This window comes from Halichondria panicea, chromosome 15 (genome assembly GCF_963675165.1).
Source record: "Halichondria panicea chromosome 15, odHalPani1.1, whole genome shotgun sequence".
NCBI classification, from domain to species: domain Eukaryota; kingdom Metazoa; phylum Porifera; class Demospongiae; order Suberitida; family Halichondriidae; genus Halichondria; species Halichondria panicea.
This window is the reverse complement of record NC_087391.1, coordinates 847,681-869,547: the sequence shown is the minus strand read 5'-3', so window position 1 is coordinate 869,547 and position 21,867 is coordinate 847,681. Positions and strand designations below refer to the sequence as shown.

The window sequence follows — 21,867 nt, the reverse complement described above, 5'->3', positions numbered from 1 at the left end:
GGTTAGCTAGCAGCTATCAAGACGTCTTTTGCTGTCCTGTCAGGCGGAGACCTCATCAAAAAAGACAAAATCACACAGTATGGATGCTGAATTTACTCTCAAGTTAAGTTACACAGTAAATAGTGCAATGCTGGCTGATAATGATATTCATGAGCAACAAACATTTCAAAACCACAAAAGGGGGCGGATCTGCATCGTGTGTGGTGTTTGCAGCAAACAGTCAGATCAGAGCTACTGCAAGGAAGGCTGCAATAAAGACTAAATATTGTGTATAGTGTTATTTATATTCCCAGCTCTTAGATTCTTGCATTCATAGCACAGTATGTTACCACTGAGAGGTCAGTAAAACTTGCTGTCTTGTATAATTATAGATCTTTGTCTAAGCCATAAGTTAGTATATAAAGAGGTAGCTGTGTTTTGATACAGTTTTATTGATTGATGTTCTTACAGAGTGGAAGCTCTCTCTCCTGTGGTTAGCAGTTCTACTGGGCACGGCAGTTGGACAACAAGATGGTGGAACTCATGGATTCATCAACTTTGCCCAGTTGCAGTTGGTTGTAAACGAGGGAACTGGACAAACTGGTTTTACAAGTGTGCAGATCCCGTTAGTACGAGAGGGCGGAGTCACTGGACAAGTATTTGCTGGAATTACTGTGAGTACTGTGTACAGTAAACAATTAAAGATGATGAAGGCACAGTGAAATACAGTGAAATACAGTGAAATTTGAACTTAGTAATGGAATTCATTGTCTTGTTGTTTGGTCCTGTTGGTAGCTCTGTGCATTAAATCAGGGCCCATGCAGTACTGTGGGTGTGTCTAGGTCCCAGCTAGTACACCCATATACCAGAGGTGGTCCGACATGCAGTATAGTGTACTGTAGGGGCCTACATGTTATCATGTAACTATTGCTGGAAATAATCATATACTTGTAGTAGTGATTCTACTGCGTGTTGGACTTCTTCTGTAATACACTCACTCACAAAGCACTTAGCTGGTGTCTATACACTTGCCCCCAGGCACCCCTTGCAATGCTCTGTAGCTATATAATTATTATGTAGCTCAGTAGGGACAATTTCACTGCATAGTTTTATTGTTCACTTCACAAACCTTATTTGAAGTCAACCACTACAATAGTTTACACGTGGGAACACTAATATAGGTAGCTATATTGTACACACTTTAGTGTAGCATTGTTCAGCTTTTTGCTCTTAAATTCAATGTATATGCTGATACTGCACTGCGTTATCCACCCACTCCACTCCTCACACACAGATCCAGAATGCTAACGACGGGGACTTTCTCGCCACCACATACGTGGCTAGTTTTGACGATGGTGTGACCAGCTCATCCGTCACTGCCTTCATAGTGGATGATGCTTTGCCTGAGGGCAACGAAACCTTCACCGTGGTGATTGATGATGCTAGGAACGGGGCAGAGGTTGGACTCAGGAACACCATGATCCTGGTCATTCAAGCTAGTGACGAACCATTTGGAGCTGTCCAGTTCCAGGCTGTAAGTTCACAAAAACTGTGCCCAGAATTTTTGATTCAGTGGCTATTTTCAATCATTTTTCAACACAAATCTGGCTCGTTTAGTGTGGGGTAAACTAGGCCTAAAAGGCGCATGCATGTTTTTTTGTTTGTCTAGAGGTAGTTAGCAACAAGCTGTCAACCACCACTGAGATAGCTATTTTTCAGCTCTGTGTTGCTTTCTGCTGTTTGCATTTGTGTTTCATAACCCTCCCTCCATACAGGACTCTCTGAGTGTGACAGCTGAGGAGCCTCCCTCTACCCCCACTGACCTGCAGCTGACTGTCACTAGAGGACCAGGCACTTCCGGCAGGGTTACCGTAGATTACCAGGTAATTTGTTTTCATACAACATCGTTCCCAAGCCAAACAAAACAGCTCTGGGAAATTTGCATATTTTTTTCTTGTTTTCTCTGCAGGGGCGTGCATTCGTATTAGAGTGATAGTTTGATATTGGGGGCACACGCATGTATTTATTTATTTATTGCCCTGTAGGTGACCTCTGACCCCTCCGGAGCAGACGACCTTGCCTCGTTCATGGGACAGCTGGTGTTCGAGGATCAAGAAGCCTCACAAGTAATCACTCTGACTCTACTACCCGATAACCTGCCGGAACCAGACGAAGTGTTTACTGTACAACTGTCCAATCCGCGGGGAGGGGCTACTCTCGCCAGTGACGGCATTGTTTCTATGGTAACTATACAAGAAAACGACTCGCCGCTACAATGGAGTGTAAGTCTTGTGGAGGTAGTGGAGAGTGTGAGGAGTGTGGAGCTGACTGTGACGAGGGGACTGCTCGAGGGCGGCTCTGTTGTGGGGGACCTAACGCAGACCACCAGTGTCTTAGTGTCTACAGCTAGTGGAACTGCATCGGCAGGTACGGACTTTGAACCCATCAGTACGACAGTGAACTTTGCACCCGGAGTCACCACGGAGACTGTAACCGTAACGATACTCGACGACACTATACCTGAAGGAGATGAGATGTTTACGTTAATACTCAGCTCTCCCAGTATGGATGCTGTTCTTGTACCACCATCTACCATCGCCGTGGTAATAGCGGTCAACGACAATGCAGGGGGTATCGTATCATTCGCCTCCCCTGGACCAGTCATCATACGAGAAGACAGCGGAGAGATTGGAAGGTTCATAGTTCAAAGGTCGATAGGGACCTTCGGAAACCTGACAATTGAATGGCGTATCACGGACAATGTAAACGAGCAGCTAGCTGTAAATGATTTCCAGCCCCCATCAGGAACCTTGTTTATACCCGATGGCGCTAATGAGGCCACGCTTGAGATCACAGCATTTGACGATGATTTGCCGGAGGTTGCGGAAGGTTTTGTAGTAGAGCTGGTGAGTGTTACGAGTGGTAACGGCGTACTGACTGAGACGGGTGTGCGGATGGCCTCACTGATAATCACCGAGAGTGACAATGTGTACGGACTGGTGGAGTGGGGGAATTCCCTCTCTGTGGCTGCCACTGTAAGTGTGTGTGTATGTACGGTATCAGCTTATATATATAGATGGTTATAGTTGTGTAAAGAATGAAATGGCTTAATATTGGGCAAAGGATCCCACTTTCTAAATCTCTTAATTGGGTGTAGTGACTTACCTATAGTTTGTACAACATCACTAAATCACACAGTATATAGGTTGTACATACGTAGGATTGGTAGTGCGCTTGCAGGTTATTAGCATTAACGTTTTAACATATTTAATAAAGTGAGTAATTCAGGCGTGCCTGGTATTGTGTCTAAGACAATCATTAGTCACCATTACACTGAGCTGTACGTACAGTGATTGCATGGCTTGTCATAGATCTAGAGAATGAATTTGTATTTTGTTTGGCTGACATAAATAATTGTTTTGAGAGCTGCTAATTTATATACTATTATTGTTGTTTCATGTTCGTGTACGTAGGCCCCTAGAGAGCTGAGGATGGTCATACAGCGTAGTCGTGGTGATATCGGGATCATCTCTATTGACTACGCCATCACTTACCTGCCAGTTGGTGCCTCCGACAGTGACCCCAATGCCGTTGCCTTGGCGATGGGCTCCGTACAGCTACAGGGTGGACAATCAACCCGGGACTTTAGCGTGACAATTCCCAACGACATGTTCTTAGAACCAGTAGCAGTGTTTAGAGCTAATATCACCAATACCGTTCTCGTTGGTGGAGGTAAGTGTCATGTGATATTATGCGTGATCATGTGACTATCATGTGACCCCTACAGCCACCCTCCTCATCCCCTCCGTGGTGTCCCCTAGTGTTGGCCCACGGTCCACTGTGGATGTGTCTATACCAGAGAGTGCAGCCAATGGGTACATCACCTTTGACCCCTCATCTCTTCAGGTAAACCCCTCCCACTCACAGAGTATATTTTAATCGATTTATCGCATGTGCATGTAACTCGTATAATAATACATGTACAGTGCTTATTTAATGCCTCGAGGCATGTCTTGCTGAGTATGGAAGGAGCTTCAGCTGGAAGTGTACAGCTTTGCAGCTGTTTTATCATTCTTGTACCGTAGCTACCAAATAGCTAACACTTTAGTGGGAGGCTAACTCATAAGTTGAATAGAAACTTTGTGCAAACACACGAACCACTCACGAAGCCTATAGAAGCCGTTAGTTTTTTAACTGTGCACCGTGCAATGTTGCTATAGTAGCTGTGTTCGGTGCAGGTGTCAGTGGAGGAACCAATGACAATCTCCTCACGAGTATCACTGACAGTCTCACGCTCTGGTTCCTATGGTCTGGCCGAGGTCACGTGGTTGGTCACTCCCCAGTCAGCTGATATCACGGACGTTGGGGCCACCACTGGGTTTGTTAGTATCCCTGATGGAGCTAACTCTGCACAGCTGGAGGTTGACATACTGCCTGATGACTTTCCAGAAGTCGAGGAGTTGTTCGTTGTTACCCTGGTTACCACCAATCAGGACAGTCAGAGGATCCAACAAGATCAGGTATGACACTATATACATGTACATCCTGAGAGCTACAAGCATAATGCACTTTTGAGATAGGATTTACAGTGCAGTTTTTCGAGGTTGTGGGTACAGCCATGCTGATGCATGTATTGTAGCAGATGCATGTTTATTTTCGAAATAGCTAGCATTAATTGGCGTTCTATGTACTAGCATTAATTTTGCAAACACTAACAATTCCAATAAGTACCTATATATAGTCCTGTTAACAATACACACACACACACAGAACATTGCCGTGGTGAGGATTCTCCAGAATGACGCAGCTGAGGGAGTGTTCTCCATCAGTCCCTCCACGTCTGGCCCGTTCCTTGTTGAGGAATCATTCGATGACATCATCACCATAGCGATCATCAGAGAGGGCGGGGCACTCACCACTGAGACTATATTCTACAATATTGCCGGAGGAGTGATCGAAATCTTTGGAGGTCAAGGGTTCACGACCTTTTCCCCCGGCCAGCGAGAGAGCTTGGTGAATCTGCTCATAAATGACGATAATATTCCTGAAACAAATGAGACGTATATGTTTGAGATCTCCAGTAGCAACGCCGACATCATCGGCATCCCCAGAGCAGTGGAGGTGACCATCCTGGCTAACGATGACTACGCTGGGCTCTTCTTATTGGACGCTAGCTCTCTGGATCAGACCCTCGGTAAGCAGGGGAGGGGAGGACTATAGAATATACTATGTGTGGCTTGAAGCATTGCTGACCTTCTATATGCTACTACACCCTTGAAACTCCACAGCTGTATGCGTATGTCAGTGTCGATCCTATTACTATAAATATATAAAAAACGAAGATTTATTGCATAATTATCTGTTGCAATAGCTATTTAAACGTATGTTATAATAATGCTGCATGGCCTTCTGTATACTTTGTATATGCACGTATGCCCTCAAGCTATTCAGTTCTATCTTATACTATTCTTCTTCTCTAGTTGAGCCAAGAGATGGCGAGACGTCAGTCGCAACTTTCACAGTTGAAAGGTCACGAGGGACATTCACAGACGTGATGGTGACCTGGGAGGTCGTGGGGGGCGGGGCTGACCTCCAACCTACAGCAGGTGTGGTCTCATTCTCTGAAGGTCAAAGTACAGGATCATTCGAAATCAACATTCTTCCGGACAATGTGAGTTAGTATCTAGTGTAGTGTAGTGTAGCAGCTTTGAGCAGCCGTACCTTGAGTTTTAGTCATCGTATAATTTCGTGATTTTCTTGGGTTGAATGTGTAGAGTTTTCAGTAACCATAAACTTAGTATGTACACACTGTATGTAGGTAGTCATAGTGTAGGTAGTATTACTCGTCCCCACATTCTCCGTTCAATAGTTTCACTCTCTGAATATTGTGCCTAGTATATACTAGCAGGCAGGCAAGTATATAATAGATTGCATAATAAGGCAACCTTTATTAAGCTGCGTACATTGTAATCATGCATGCATGGCCATGGTGTGTGCAGATGCCTGAGGCTGCTGAAGTGTTCACTGTGCGTCTAGTGACCGCTAGTGGGGCAGCTGCTCTCAGTCCGAGTGACACACAGACATCGCTAACTGTCGCCCAAAATGATGACCCAATCAGTTTCACCCGGAGCTTCGTACAAGTTGCCGAGGGAGAGGTGGCCGAGTTCATGGTCGCCAGGGGAGGACAGGCCGCAGGTATGTCATGTGACCTTCTTCCCCACTTTGCCCAATGTGTGTACTTCCTCTAAATGTTAATAATAATTTCTTCCATGCACAGATACATCTGAGGTAACCTTCTCAGTGATATACACGTCTGCCTCTCAAGATGACGTCACCATCACCCCTATCGTTGGCATAGTGACCTTTTCCCCCGGCCAGACGGAAGCCGTCATATCAGTGGGTGTGGTCAATGATGCAATCCCCGAGGAGAACGAGCTCTTGACACTGAGACTAGACTCTGTGACAGGAGATGCTGTAGTTGTGGAGTCCAATGACGAGGCTACCCTCCTCATCACCCCTAGCGATGACCCCAACGGAGTGTTCCAATTCGAGACCCCTACAGAGGAGGCAGTGGAGGGAGACGCAGTCACTCTCACGTGAGGGTTGTGTGTAGTAGTATACAGTGTACGAACTTTGCACTCCTGACAGTTGCTTTGAAGACCCATATAAAATATAGCTCCCTCACAAGAATTCAGTAACTAGAATTGTGCATTTTCACAATTAAAAGTTATTTTTTGTAGCGCTTTAATTTAAAGGGCTTACGTACGTGTAAAATTCATCTACGTACCTACACAAAAGTACATCTAGTATACTCTAATGCTCCGTCTCCTGTTGTACTGCTTAGTACTCAAGTACTCTTACCCCCCCCCCCACACAGGGTGGAGCGTCTCGGTGGTGACTTTGGAGTGGTTAGTCTCTCTTGGACTGTCTACCAACTCAACGGTTCTGCCCGTATCTCTGCTGATGTCAGCGATATTTCACCCACCACCAATTTCATCACCTTTGACCCCGGCAATCTAACAGCTGACATAAATCTGAATATTGTCGATGACTCAATTCCTGAATTGTCCGAAACTTTCGAGATCGAATTGACCATTTTTAACGTCATAGGAGATTCTGCTGACGGTGCTAGAATAGGTGACATTGGCATTTTGACGCTGACTGTTGCCCCTAGTGATGACCCCTACGGACTCTTCTCTGTCGGCAACAGCTACGTTGAGGTTGCTGAAGATGTACCCACTAGCAATCCTAGTCTGGGTAACCTCTCTTTGGATATTTTGAGGGGGGCGGGTACCGTCGGCCAGGTTACTGTTGTCTGGGAGATATTATCCGAGGCCCTTCCATCTTATACGGATCTGTTCCTCGTTGGTGAGGGTGTGAGTGGTGTGACCGATGTGACTGCCCGCCCACACACTGGAACACGAGCGCTCAACTTCCGAGGACAACCGGGTGACCTGTTGAGCGTGCCCAGTGCAGAGCAGCCCATCCTCTCTAACCAACTGACCATCAGTTTGTGGCTCAAACCTTCATCTGGGATGTCTGGAGTCCTTGTCTCCCAGGCAACAGGTTCCACCCCCATTTATCGGCTCTCTCTGATAGCGGACAGTGATAACTTCATTGTCAGATTCTCTTATCAGTCTGGAGGATCTCTACTCTCTGTTGAAACCTCCGTATCACAGAGCTCTCTAACAGAGGGGGCGTGGCACTCCCTTGTCATCACTGCGACCAATCAGATCGCTTCGTTCTATGCAGACGGAATTTTCCTCACATCGAGGTGAATGCTCGTATTATTACAAGTTGTATAATTATATTAGCCCATAAAAAGCGTTATACATGTACAGTGCTACAAATGTGAACCGTACATAATGCATATTTCACCAATGCACAGGACGTTGACAGGGCCGACATTTAGTGGGCGTGGTCAACTGACAGTGGGTGGAGTCCCAGGCGGCATATCAACCAGTGACTTCTTCAGTGGTGACCTCCAGGACGTGCGTATCTTCTCCACAGCTCTTAGTCAGAGGTGAGATATTGCAATGGATATGTTCAACTCTTGCAGAGTTGCACTGTACATAATTATATGTACAGAGCAATGTTTTGTGAGATGAACAACTTTTTCAAATGAGCCAAATCAGTAGAAACTTTTGCGACCAGGCAATCATACAAGTTCTGGTATTATTTATAGGTCTTAGCGGTTTTATTTTTACGCATGTACATAATTTCTCGATAATTATGATGCTCAAAAACATTGTAATAATACGGTTTCTCCTTAGAAGTACATACATACAGTGTTCTATTTCTAGTGTGTTCCCCCTCCTCCCCTCAGGCAAGTTACGGCTCTTACTGACGACCTTGCTGCTCAATCCATCACTCCCATCTCCGGCTATCTCACTTACCCACCCGCTGTTACCGTAGCAACCATCAGTGCCGCAACTATTGATGACGCTACCCCAGAACCGAGTCTAGAGTTCGTTATACAACTAGCAAACACAGTGGGTGGAGCTAGAATTAACCCTTTCGGCTCTACCACTATTCTGAATGTACTCAAGAGTGACTCTAGTAACGGTGTGTTTGGATTCGATCCTTCAGCTGTCGCAACAACGACCACCGAAGCTACGAGGCTGTCCCTGCTAATCACAAGAACAGGAGGTTCCTTTGAGGGCGTGTCCGTCTCATGGGAGGTTCGGCAAAACGGGGAGTTGGCTAGCTTGGACTTTGAACCCTCCTCAGGACGTGTAGTGTTCTCCGAGGGTCAGCTGACGGGCTCTCTAAACGTCACTGTCATTGATGAACTAGTACCAGAGTTGCTCGAGACATTTACCATCACTCTTACGTCTGCTGTTGCCGATGACAACCAAACAAGCTCCACCCCCTTAAGTGGTGCGAGTATCGAAACATCTTCCTCCCAATCTGTGGTAACGGTTGTTGAAAACGATTCTCCGTACGGTCTATTCCAGTTTGTAACATCGCCCCCTCCCCCTGGCGTTCCAATCACCCCTGCAACAGAGCAGCCTCAACTTTTTGTGGACGAGTCTGTTGGCACGGTAGCAGTGTACGTGGTGCGTGCTCAAGGTCGCCTTGGTAACTCGGCTGTAGAGTATATAACCAGTGAAGGCTCGGCTTTGAGCGAGGGAGGTGCTCCAGACTTTGTACCCACGGCTGGATCACTGGACTTCATTGGAGAGGGTGTGGTACAGATGGTCACTGTGACTGTGTTGGACAACCAACTACCTGAACTGCAGAAGACCTTCTACGTCAACCTCACCAACCCCAGTGGAAGTGAGTACCTGCACACTCACTATAAATAACTAACATATGTACATGTATATATACATATAGACTTACCGTAAGATCTCGATTTAAGGCGACACTCTGACATTTCAATATTTCGCCCATATAATAATAATTATTATAGCACTATTTATTTGTTTTGAATATTATAAGTTTGGCAGAACTACCGTATAGCGGGTAATTTTCGGGGGACAAAATATTCGTGGTTCAGCAATATTGAGACATTTCGTGGGTAATATTTTCGTGGTTGCTGCTTGCACTGCAGGTAAAGGTAGGCAAGGTCGCTTCATTCGTGGGTAAAATATTCGTGGTCAGACCTCCAACCACGAAAACCACGAATATTTTGCCCCAGGAAAATTACACGCTATACGGTATACATCAATGTTTTACGATGATAACTTAAGACAATAATAATTATACTTACTTCTCTCCTCCTCCTAGCTGACGGTACTCCTGACCTGGGTGTGGGCAGCACTCTGGCTATACACATACAACCCAGCGATGACGCTTTCGGGAGGTTCAACTTCGACTCTGACTCTCGAGCCCTAGTGGTTGCCGAGCAACAAGGGGGAACCCCTGTCACACTGAGCGTGCTCAGAGAGGGTGGTGTGTTCGGAGATGTTAGCCTGTACTGGAGAGTGAGTCAATCTGGAGGGTCAGAGGTCATCGACATTACTCCCAGCGAAGGAACGCTAACGTTCTCAGAAGGATCCAATACGGAGGATATTCAACTGACGATCAGAGATGATCTGGTGAGTGGCATCTCCGCTACACTATCCCCTCCCCTTCACATACAGACACACGGACACACCCACACGGACACACACACCCACACACTCACTCCTCACACACACACATAAAAATTGTTGATACCAAAATGTCCCACCAGTTACATTTCTGACAATGCATACACACTAAGAGCATGGATACTGATACAAGCTAATTACTGAGACAGTACCCCCATTCTAACCCACCACCCACACACACACACACTCATACGCACACCCACGCACACACACACACACACACACACACCCCCCACACACACACACACACAGAATGCTGAGCTTCGTGAAGTGTTCACAGTCACACTGATTAACGTCACTGTGGGAGCTAGCCTGGGGCCATTTAGTGCAGGAGTCATCACCATAGAGGCCAGTGATCATCCTTACGGCTTGTTCACGTTTGCACCACCCCCCTCTGGAGTTGCCGAGGGGCAAGAGGTCGTTGTCACGGTGATCCGAGAGTTTGGTACGGTGGGTCAAGTGAGTGTGGGCGTTGTCTCCGTGGAGAGTACGGACACGAGACTCAACAGTCTCCAGCTGGACCTGGGAGCACTGGGAGGGGAGGGGTGAGTACACACACTATAATTATACCGTATAGCGGGTTATTTTTGTGGGTCTTCTTTTTCGAATTGCCTATTTTAATTTGTGAATTTCGCATGTAATATAATGTATATTTCGAGTTTTTGTATAATGAAGGTGAATTTTCGCGATGAAATTTCACGGCTTGATTGAAATTGTAAAAATATTGGCCCTCGAAAATGACCCTGATCATGAATGATTGTCCAAACAGACAAACGCATAAACATAACTTTTTATTATTCCCTGCATTAATTTTATTTCTCACCCTCCTCCCTCTAACTATGAAACACACACACACACACTCACACACACACACACACACACACACACACACACACACACACACACACACTCACACACACACACACACACACACACACACACACTCACACACACACACACACACACACACACACCCACACACACACTCACACACACACACAGTCGACTGGCTCTCCCTGGTGTGGACTATACCTCCATTGACACGACCCTCACCTTCGAGCCTGGACAAACCACGGCCACCCTCTCACTCTCCATCCTACAAGACAGCCTCCCTGAGTTGGGGGAGCTACTGTTTCTCACCCTCACACGAGCCACTCTAAACACCACGTCTGTGGACGCTGTCGACACTAGCGTACTGCCGCAGGTTGCCCCCGGTAACGAGAGCATTGCTGTGGAGATAGCGGAGAATGATAATGCGAGAGGCGTCGTTGAGTTGTCTGCGGTTGCCGTGACAACTGTCGAGCCCTCAGAGCAGATTTTGTCCATCGTGAGGAGAGAGGGAACGTTTGGAGAGGTAAGATTGTGTAGTATAGGTACTCTTGCTCACGTGATTGTGGTACAGTGGAACTCAAGGCTGTATAACAGACACTTCTAAGTTTTGACATTATACGTACGGAGGTGGCTTTTGTTCAGGGGTTGTTTTGAAGTGTTCATCATTTGGGGGACCTGGGGGCCTGGTTTTGTATCGCAGTTGACCTTTGTTCAAGGGCGGGTTAAAAATGGGTGCTACATACATGTACATGTACGTATACTGTAATCAATGTTTCATTTGCTCTTCTTTTGTCCCACAAGATTACTGTCCAGTGGGAAGTTACTCCAGTGACAGCTAGCCAATCAGATTACACGCCAATGGGGGGCACAGTGACCTTTGCCCCCGGCCAGTCAACAAGGCCCCTCCCCCTAGCAGTGGTCGACGACAGTGTGCCAGAATTTGACGAGATGTTCACCGTCAGATTGGTGGGCGTGGTCGGATCTGCCGTGCTTGGTGATGTCATCGTTTCCACGGTTACTATCGAGGCAAATGACGATCCCAACGGTGCCCTAGGTAAGTCATACAAAAACCGCCCACCCCCTTGTGTGTGTGCATTATCAATTTATGGTGTTCTAATACATAGAGTTTGCCCTTACTGAACTTGAGGTTGCTGAGCCTGAGTCTACTCCTCCTGCCATAGCCTCCTTTACCGTCCAGAGAGTGGGTGGGGCAGTGGGTGTGGTCGGAGTGGCCTGGACCGTGACGAGAGCTGATGGCTCAGCTGTGAGTGATGACGTGCTTCCAGTGTCGGGTACACTGGCGTTTGTTAGCAACAGTCGACAACAGACTATTCGTCTCTCCGTGCTGCCCGATACCGTGCCTGAACGAACTGAGGTACGCGGGTTCCTTAAATATACGTAGGACCTTTAGATATATATATATATAATTATATATCAATCAGTATCATTTGTTACAGTAATTACATCTATCAGATGACAATCCGTATGTTATAGCGACTACAATTAAAGCTGGCTAAAACTTACACCTGCATTTCTGTAAATAGCTTTCCGTATGATAGCTAGAGGATTTGAGTGAGCTGTTGTTATCATCACAGTACGTGTAGTCATATCAACCACTGTGTGTGTGTGTGTGCAGGTGTTTAATTATATACGGTTGGAGTGGAGGCTGTAAAATGAAGTACAGTACACAATTGATAATAGTCATTCCCATGATGTCATATCGACCCTCTGTGTGTGTGTGCAGGTGTTTGTGGTGCGACTGGGGGCAGTGACTGGAGGTGCTAGAGTGGAGGTGTCTCGCTCAACAGCTACTCTCACTATTCCTGAGAATGACAGTCCCTACGGAGTGCTCTCCTTTGCCAGCGAGACATCTGTTGCCGTGGAGACTGGAGATGATGGATCCTTTGTTACCATGATCCCTGTGATTAGAAGGTCAGAGTTCATGCAGCATTCCCTTTATCATTGTACATTCAACATATTGTTTTGAGCCTAAAATTGTATACTGTACGTAATTATCATAGCCCACAGTTTCTTGCTTTAGTTGTACTTGTCTCTGTTCTTTGTAGCGGAACTAATTGTGTAATAATGGTCCAAATACAACACGCCCACACACACCACATCCCACACACACACCCCACACTCCACACTCACACACCCCACACTCTACACACACACACCCCACACTCTACACACACACAGTCTTGGAACGTTTGGAGACCTTCGTCTAACGTACAGTGTCACATCGACCAATGCTGCCACTCTGGCTCTAGCCTCAGGCACTCCTCTGTTGGACTTCTACACTGACCCCACCCCCAACACAGCTCTCTCCTCACAAGCACAGCTGCAGACACTACAGGGATCACTAGATGATTGTGCGAGGGGTTGCCTCGGCAATGAAGCTTGCAGATCTTTTTCTATTTCTGGTACAAATTGTGCGCTGTATTTCACGTCCAGTTCTCAGGGGGCGGCACCGCTGGTTGCTATAGGAACAGACTACTACGAGAAGATCCAGGAATTGGTAAGTCTAACTTCATTTAATCTCAATTTCAGAATCTTTGTCAATCTTTCCGTAATTATGATCCTACCCCCCCCCCCCCTCCAGGTGATGCCGTTTTATCAAGCAGTGGCATCTGAAGGAAACGATTTCACTCCTGTGATTGGTCAGACAATCCTCGTCCCTGACGGTGTTGCCACGACAACTATCCCCGTTACCCTGATCGGAGACGCACTGCCTGAACTAAACGAGAGTCTTGTGGTGACTCTGTTGGGAGTGGAGCTGGTCACAGAATCACTGGAGGGTGTCTCGTCCGGTGCACCGTCCCTCGGGGCAATCACACAGACTAGTCTAATTATCCTGGAGAATGACGACCCTCGTGGGCGGTTTGCCATATATGGAAGTAACGGTGTAGCCGTAACGCGTGTGAGCGAGAGTGAAGCATTTGATTTTGGTGTTTCTTTGACGGTTGAGCGACAAGGGGGAACTCTCGGGGAGGTCTCCGTACAATGGGGTGTGGTCGATAGCACTGCCGTAGAGGGACAAGACTATACTGGAACAGGAGCCGTGTTGACTTTTGCCGATGGCGTTTCTAGGGCAACTGTTGCCTTGACAATTCTAGCCGATGATATACCTGAGCGAGATGAAACGATTCGAGTTGTACTTTCCAATTCGATGGGCGGAGCCAGTGTAGGGCCAATGGGGACGTCCCTCATTGTCATTGAGGCTAACGATGGCGCCGCCGGAGTGGTGGGTTTCGACTCTCTCTCTAGATCAGCAGTAATCGGTGAAGGTGAGCAAGGAGGTGTGGAGATTGTGAGGACCGTGAGTGCCCTCGGGGTTGTACGAGTTGCCTGGCAACTGACAACAGATACTGGAGAAGACCCCACCAATGAATTTGGTAGCACCTCAGGAACTGCCACCTTTCAAGATGTGAGTTTATTGTACATACATGTACGTTAGTACATCCAATAATCATCTTGTTGTTTGTGTAATTATAATTGAACGAGATAGCTCATATATACATTGCAATTGCCATTGTCCCTGTTTAACTAATTATTGATTCCCTGTGTTTATATCGTCTCCATGGCATCTCCGCTGTAGGGTGAGAACACAACACAGATAATCATCTCAGTGGCAGCTGACTCACAACCTGAGGTGGAGGAGAGGTTCACTCTGACCCTCACTAGTGTGGACACTCTCAGTGATGATGTCGCCCCCTCTGGATACGCTGTCTTGAATCCTCTTGCTACCATGGCAACAGTGACAATACGAGCCAGTAATAATCCTCACGGAGTGGTTGAGTTTCAATCAAGGTCTGTACGACTGGCAGAGGGCGGGGCAATGGGTGTGGCTATTGTCCGACAGTTTGGAGCTATTGGTGAGTTGAGTAATGTAACAATGTGAAATACGCGATGTACACATACCTGTATTTGTTATGTAAGATGTTGGTAATTTGATCATAGGCATAAAATATAAAGTATGTGTTATATAGTGTCCCTCAAAGCCCTCGGAATTAGGCTCATAATTCCCTGCTCTAATGGAGTCTAATTTGCATGTGTGTACTGTACATGATGTTTTCTTCCCACACACACACTTTTGTAGGAGTGATTGATGTTGGTTACATAGTGATAAACGGTAGTCTCAGAACTCTGGAACTCAACGAGAGCTTGGCCACACCCACTTCAGATTTTGTAGCGGAGGCGGGTGTTGTGACGCTGGTGGATGGACAACAGTCAGCTGTGGTACCCGTGAGGGTAGTGAGTGATGGAGAGCCAGAGTTGGATGAGGTCTTCCTCGTACAATTGACCTCTGTGACCCTAGTGGGCGGGGCTACAAGCAACCTCCCACCTTCATTGGGGGCGGGCAATGTCAGTGAGGTAATCATTCCTGCCAACGATAGTCCACAGGGAGAGATGACTTTTGAGCAAGCAACGTGAGTTACTGTACATATATACATACACACCTCCCAGAAATGGCTTTTTAACAGCTACGTACATGTAAATGTTTCATAAAGAAAATCCATTTTTACTCCTCCGTAATTTTTTTGGCATGTCTACTTGGTTGTATTTTATATGTACTATTTGATGTTACTATAGATACGAGGTGTCCGAGGATATTGGCATATTCCAGCTGCCCATTCTACGAGTGCAGGGATTGGTCGGACAAGTTTCGGTGGTTTATTTTGTGACAAACGGACTGGCAGTTATCAATGATGACTTTGTAAGCAACCAACTAGAGGAGCTTGTGTTTGCCCCAGGGCAGACACAGAGGATGGTTTCCATAGAGATTGTCAATGATGAGATACCAGAGGTGGCTGAGGAGTTCTGTGTTCAGTTGCAGTTGCCTCGTGCTGGAGTTATCCTCGGGAACATCACTACCAGTGAGTGTGTGTGTGATGTGTGGTGTGCGTGTGTGGTGTGCGTGTGTGATGTGTAGTGTGCGTGTGTGATGTGTGGTGTGTGTGTGTGGTGTGTATGTGTGTGTGTGTGATGTGTGTGTGTGTGTGTGTGTGTGTGTGTGTGTGATGTGTGTGATGTGTGTGTGTGTGTGTGTGTGTGTGTGTGGTGTGTGTGTGTGGTGTGTGTGTGTGTGTGTGTGATGTGTGTGTGTGTGGTGTGTGTGTGTGGTGTGTGTGATGTGTGTGTGTGTGGTGTGTGTGTGTGATGTGTGTGGTGTGTGTGTGGTTGCTTAGGTTTGTGGTGCTGCTATAATTACATACGTAAAATGCTCTCATGAACATCAATAACTTTTTGCTTTTGTGGTATATGTATACTTGTACATATTTAATACTTAGGCAGTCTTTTTTTGAGGATTTTGCTCTATTTGTTACAGCTTGCATAACCATTGTTGCCAATGACGATGCTTATGGAGTGTTCCGTTTTGAGTCCTCCTCTCTCATCAGTACAATCCAGGAGACCTCGGGAACAGCCGTAGACGGAAATGGTGAGTATGGCATAATTATATAATTATAGTTTCATAGCTTGTAAAGCCTTAGAGGTAGTTTAGGGTGCCATTTCAAAAAGAGATGGCTTTATGCATTCAGTGGATTCCAATAAGTAAAAAAATTTATGTGTCTCTTTGCCCCAAAGTTGCTGAACTAAGAGTGACCCGAGGGGGCGGTTTGTTTGGACAGATCACAGTTCCATTTGAAGTGAGGGCAGCAGATACCGGAGGTAAGTCACATGACCTGATAGATACAACAGATCACCTTACCCCCCTCCACAGAGACTACTACAGCTGACCTCTCACCTCTCATGGGCTCTGCTCTCATCTTCAACCAAGAGGACAGTTTCAGAGTGAGCGTTTGTATCTATATACTGAGCAGGTTGCTATAGGAATGGATAACTGTGCATGCACACACACTGATATTTGCATAATAGCTGTACACATAATAACAAAATTGTATTCAGACCCCCCCCCCCCATAAAATTACATGCAATGTACAATGTATTCGTCTACCTATGTAGCTGTACTAAAAGCTTGCACTATACATACACGACATTTGCATTCAACCCCCCCCTCACACACACACACACACACACTCACAGATCCTTCAACTAGAAGCTATACAAGACTCTATCCCCGAGCTAGACGAAGCGTTTACCATCACGCTACTACCTCCGATCGAGTTTGGTCGCCTAGCGTCCACCAATACCATGGCAACGGTCACCATAGAGTCCAACCAAGATCCGTACGGAGTGTTTGAACTTAGTCTAGTGAGTGGCACTACGTCTGTGGAGGAGGACGTTGTTCTGGTGGACTTTGAACTCTCTCGGACGTTTGGTACCTTCGGAAATGTCTCTGTAACTATGGAAACTATTGATGGAACGGCTCTATTCTCTACAGGTAAGTGTACAGTACATGTACCTGTGAAACTCTTAAAATTAAAATATTGAATAATACGTTTAATTTATTTAGCAAAATTTTCAACTATTTTTCCTGTACAGGATCTAGTCTCGTGTATTCGGCTGTTCAAACGTTGTCTGGAGGAGAGGTGTGGCACTCCCTGAGTGTGGGGGGTGGGCGGACACTGTTGGTGCTGGGGGGAGAGAGTGCAGTGCAGCTGCTAGCATGGAGGGGAGTCTACACACCCGTCCAGGTACTGGTGGAGAGAGGAACAGTATCACTCCACACACTCGTAGACAATGTATATAATGTGTTTACTAGCTGATTGCATGAACCAAAACCATGGTACAGGTGTATGTACGTGTGCTTTTATTACTATAATGTCACGTCCTCCTCCTTCGTAGCAAGGACATTTATCGTATACATAATTATTCCTAGACTAATTTCATTGTACCTTATAATTAGTCTCCACTGACCCCCCACACACACAGACTCTCCCAGCTACACGTGTTTCAGCCATTACCTCATTCTCACCTCAAGAAGGTGTTGATCTCATCCTGATAGCTAATGGTGGTTCCCCTGGTAACCGTGAGCTCACCGTGGACGTGTACCAATTCACTGGCCCTGAATCGATAGCTCTCGTACAGACTGTGCCATCACTCGGGGTTACTGATCTGGGGGCATTCTCTGCAGGGGGTCAGTGGCACGTGTTGGTTGCCAATGGTGAGAACAACGCTGGAAGTAGTTTTGTAGACTCCACCCTCTGGAGATGGAACGGAAGTGGTCTTGAACCAGAACAGGTACGTACTTATAGCACATTCAATTGTACAAAAAATGTTCTGAAGTACACACCATATAGTTATGACGTTGGAACTTTCACTCACAAAGTTAAATGAATAGTAGTTCATATCTTTAACCCCCTCCCCCTACCCCACCTTCACTGCAGACACTGTCCACCATTGGAGCTTCTGCAGTGGATGTGTTCTCCCTCTCTGGCTCACTCTATGTCGTCGTGGGCAGTCTCACGGACATACGATCACAGCTGTATGTCTGGAACGGTACCCTCGGGCTACGTGGCCACTTCGTCTCCAACTCAGTACGAGACGTCCTCTTCTTACCACCTTCTAGTCTAGCTGTCGCCTCCGACACACTAGAGCTGTTGGTGTGGTCAACAGACGCTAACAATTTCCTGCCAAACTCCACCCTTGATTCAAATCAGCCTATCAGATTGGAGCTCTTCTCAGAGCAACTATTTGTAGCCAACGCCAACTCTCCTGGTCAGATATTCACATTCCAGAACGGAACCTGGACAGAAGACGGTGTCTCACTCCCAGTGTCCAGACATCTCTACCCTCTCACAATCGATTCAACATTCTATCTCGCCTCCGCTGGGTCGTCCCGTTCTGTTGTCATGGAAATGCTGCTGATTGATTTGACGGTAACGGACTATTTTTCTCAAAGTGTTGATTTTATATTTTCCCCCGGAGAGGCTGAGTTGAGGTTTTCTGTTAGAATTGTAAACGATTTAATTCCGGAAATTAGCGAGACGTTCAGCGTGCAACTTTCCAATCCATTGGGCGGAGCCAGAATTGGGACCAGTGGTGCGATTACCATGGAGATACTGACTAATGATGATGCTCATGGATTAATTGGATTTGCTGAGGTACGTACAATCATGTAGTGGAACATCTTCAGCTGCCGTAACTTTAGTATCATTGATCCAATTTCTACTGAACTTACATGTAGAAAGAGACATAAATGATGTTTTTAAATCCAAAATTTACATGGGGCCATAATATTTAACTTTTTGGCCTCAGACCATAGGCTATAATCCATGGTATTTGCTGAAATCGATAGATCCACGAAATATTCAAGTTATGGTGACTTAAAGAGTCTCCGAGCCATTTATTATACGGGGGACAGTGGTTGCTTGTACTGTACATCTATTAGGTACAAATTTTTATAACTGTTTTATTTGCCCACAGGGATCGTTGTCAGTGATTGTGAATGAGGACTCCACCGTTGTCCTGGAGATAGCGAGAATGGGCGGGGCTTTTGGACTGGTGTCTGTTGCCTGGGAGATATCTGGTAGCCATGAAGACGGCGAGATCACTCCAAGTCAAGGAACAGTAAGTAATTAGACAGACAAGCAGACAAGGCATATATAACTTGTTGTACAAAACATACTTGAACATTTTAGCGACTAACTTCTTAAGGCCCTGAATTCGCAGTTAATTTTTTCTCCCCTCCCACCCACTCACACACACCTACACACACACACACAGGTGACCTTTATTGACGGCCAGTCACTGTCTACCATCACCCTGACGATAGCTGGAGACGTCCAACCAGAGCTCAGTGAAACCACGATTGTCAGTCTGACTCAAGTCCTAGCTAATGGCGTCCCTGAGGGAGGAGATCTCAATCGAGGGGCAACAATCATTCCCGGTCGAGAGCAGGCTGTAGTCACTGTACAGGCCAGCGACGCTCCTCATGGTGTGGTGTCATGGTTACCCGCTATTGTCACGGTAACCGAGGAGGAGGGTGTCGATAGTGTAGTCATGTTGTCTCTAGTACGAGAGTTTGGGTCAATTGGAGCTATCATCATCGGGTACAGCACTAGTGTGGCTTCATTGTTTCCGAGCGAGCGGCAGGCAGCTGCTCTTGTGGACTTTGTACCCTCATCAGGAGAGGTGGTCATGGGTGACGGTGTGAGGGAAGCCAGTGTGGACGTCACCATCTTACACGTAAGTACACACGTACACACACTCACACCCACGCACACACACACACAGACACACACAATATTTTCCTGCCTGCTTACATACAGACACAAATCATCGTTATTTACCCCCCCCCCCCACACACACACACACACACACACACACACACACACACACACACACACAGGATAATCTTGCTGAGTTGACGGAAAGCTTCTTTGTGAACATCACCAGTGTCAGACTAGTTAACGAGGCAGACAGACAGGGGTCCGAGTCATTATCCCCTCTGGCTGGCGTAGAAGCCGTTGAGGTGCAAATATTGGAGAATGACGATAGCCGAGGATCACTGAGTTTCGCCATGGCAACAGCGAGTGTTGATGAGGTCATAGATGGGCGTGTTCGACTGGAGGTGCGGAGAGCTGGTGGCACATTTGGAACTGTGGGAGTGGACTTTTCTGCACTGGGGGTGTCTGCTTCCTCGTTGGACTTTGAACCGTCCTCCGGGAGTGTGACACTGGAGTCAGGAGTGACTGTAGCATTCATTGAGATCAGTATTGTCAACGACCCTGAACCTGAGATGGATGAGGTATGCATGGTCACTATTATTGTAACAATTTCTCGTTGTTACTTCGTCTGTCCTCACTTTTGATACAAGCTAGACCCCAGTTGATATTAACTTGATTATAGTCTGGTCTGCACTAGAGTGCTTATAATTATAATTATATCCCGTTGCTACGTTGTTGGCAAGTGCAATATGCAGCATAATGCACTGCTGAAAGTCATATTGCACTAACCACAAAACGCCCTCTGGCATTTGACAGACAATAAATTAAAATTTAATACGCATGAGAAATAACAAATCAAAGTAAGTCCAGCCATGCAGGAATGTTCTCCACTGCTGCAGTTTCTTCTTTGCAACCATACAGGTTTTTAAATTGTTCAAGGTTCATTTTGTGGAAGATTCTGTGTTCCTTGATCCTAGATCGACCTCAGCTCGACCTAGTACGTATACTGATATAGATTCTGCTTCACCGTAGCACTAGTAGCGGCTCTCTTTGCTGGGGGCTTGAGCTGTTTTGCAGCATTGCAGCAGTGTAGAAGCGAGCTTTCTTGGCTTGGTTATGAGGCCGAGGGTAGACCACGGTTCCAGCAGCAGTTACACTGGGTAGTATAGTGGGGTGGGGCTACAGCAGTAAGTGGGGTGGGGCTGTTTGCAGCACCAGAAGTGGGGTGGGGCTGTTTTGTAGATTTCAGCGTTGGAACCGAAGCCATTCGTCGTTCTTGCCAATCTTACACGCTGCAGATACTGGCGTCTAGAAGAGAGAAGAGATGGAGCTGTGTCTGGCTGTGTCTATAGAGTTGTCTCTGTCTTTTTTGTGCAGTTTATATTGTGTTACTAGGACAGTGTTATGTTGCTATGCCCTCGGGGCTGGCACCCTCGTGCTTCAGTGCAATATATTCCATACATCCCTCGTGCCCGTGTTATAACTATAACTTATAGTTGTTGATAGCTGCAAAAGTGTGCAAAGACCTGCAAAGCTGCACTGTACTGTGACACAGCAGACAGCAGAATTAGTATGAACAGTGCTTTTGGGAAATAGTCGTAGCAGAGCTATAATGCATATCAGATCATAGAACGCAAAAACACGTTAACCGTACATTCTGTATTTATAGACATTTGAGGTGACATTGCTGAGTGGAGTAGGTGGGGCCACTATTGGGGAGCCCTCCTCCGTCCTAGTAGCCATCCTTAGCAACGATGACATCAATGGAGTTTTCTCTTTCACTGACACCAGCTTATTGGTGAGTAACCAATCACATTGTCCGGTAGTAGTCATGTGATACACACCCACGCCACGACACCACACACACACACACACACACACACACACAC

At 46.5% G+C, this 21,867-nt stretch overlaps 1 protein-coding gene across 2 annotated transcripts in view; it reads left to right on the top strand.

Moving 5' to 3' along the window:
• The first annotated feature begins 114 nt into the window (after positions 1–114).
• Positions 115–21,867, top strand: part of LOC135348583 (adhesion G-protein coupled receptor V1-like) — a 40,473-nt gene continuing 18,720 nt past the window's right edge. For both annotated transcript variants that reach the window (XM_064546846.1, XM_064546845.1), the window contains exons 1-37: positions 115–338; positions 451–653; positions 1,274–1,513; positions 1,755–1,862; positions 2,025–3,014; positions 3,453–3,711; positions 3,767–3,885; positions 4,218–4,499; positions 4,750–5,173; positions 5,460–5,650; positions 5,979–6,174; positions 6,257–6,575; positions 6,857–7,753; positions 7,868–8,002; positions 8,306–9,258; positions 9,712–10,022; positions 10,329–10,621; positions 11,079–11,430; positions 11,709–11,961; positions 12,032–12,282; positions 12,652–12,839; positions 13,107–13,425; positions 13,510–14,334; positions 14,506–14,782; positions 15,007–15,337; positions 15,501–15,784; positions 16,237–16,347; positions 16,494–16,577; positions 16,630–16,700; positions 16,953–17,250; positions 17,352–17,503; positions 17,742–18,050; positions 18,197–18,913; positions 19,236–19,379; positions 19,536–19,997; positions 20,161–20,559; positions 21,648–21,776. In XM_064546846.1, coding sequence (XP_064402916.1) covers positions 323–338; positions 451–653; positions 1,274–1,513; positions 1,755–1,862; positions 2,025–3,014; positions 3,453–3,711; positions 3,767–3,885; positions 4,218–4,499; positions 4,750–5,173; positions 5,460–5,650; positions 5,979–6,174; positions 6,257–6,575; positions 6,857–7,753; positions 7,868–8,002; positions 8,306–9,258; positions 9,712–10,022; positions 10,329–10,621; positions 11,079–11,430; positions 11,709–11,961; positions 12,032–12,282; positions 12,652–12,839; positions 13,107–13,425; positions 13,510–14,334; positions 14,506–14,782; positions 15,007–15,337; positions 15,501–15,784; positions 16,237–16,347; positions 16,494–16,577; positions 16,630–16,700; positions 16,953–17,250; positions 17,352–17,503; positions 17,742–18,050; positions 18,197–18,913; positions 19,236–19,379; positions 19,536–19,997; positions 20,161–20,559; positions 21,648–21,776 — 11,892 coding nt within the window. In that variant the 5' untranslated portion in view covers positions 115–322. The remainder of the gene's footprint in view (positions 339–450; positions 654–1,273; positions 1,514–1,754; positions 1,863–2,024; positions 3,015–3,452; positions 3,712–3,766; positions 3,886–4,217; positions 4,500–4,749; positions 5,174–5,459; positions 5,651–5,978; positions 6,175–6,256; positions 6,576–6,856; positions 7,754–7,867; positions 8,003–8,305; positions 9,259–9,711; positions 10,023–10,328; positions 10,622–11,078; positions 11,431–11,708; positions 11,962–12,031; positions 12,283–12,651; positions 12,840–13,106; positions 13,426–13,509; positions 14,335–14,505; positions 14,783–15,006; positions 15,338–15,500; positions 15,785–16,236; positions 16,348–16,493; positions 16,578–16,629; positions 16,701–16,952; positions 17,251–17,351; positions 17,504–17,741; positions 18,051–18,196; positions 18,914–19,235; positions 19,380–19,535; positions 19,998–20,160; positions 20,560–21,647; positions 21,777–21,867) is intronic.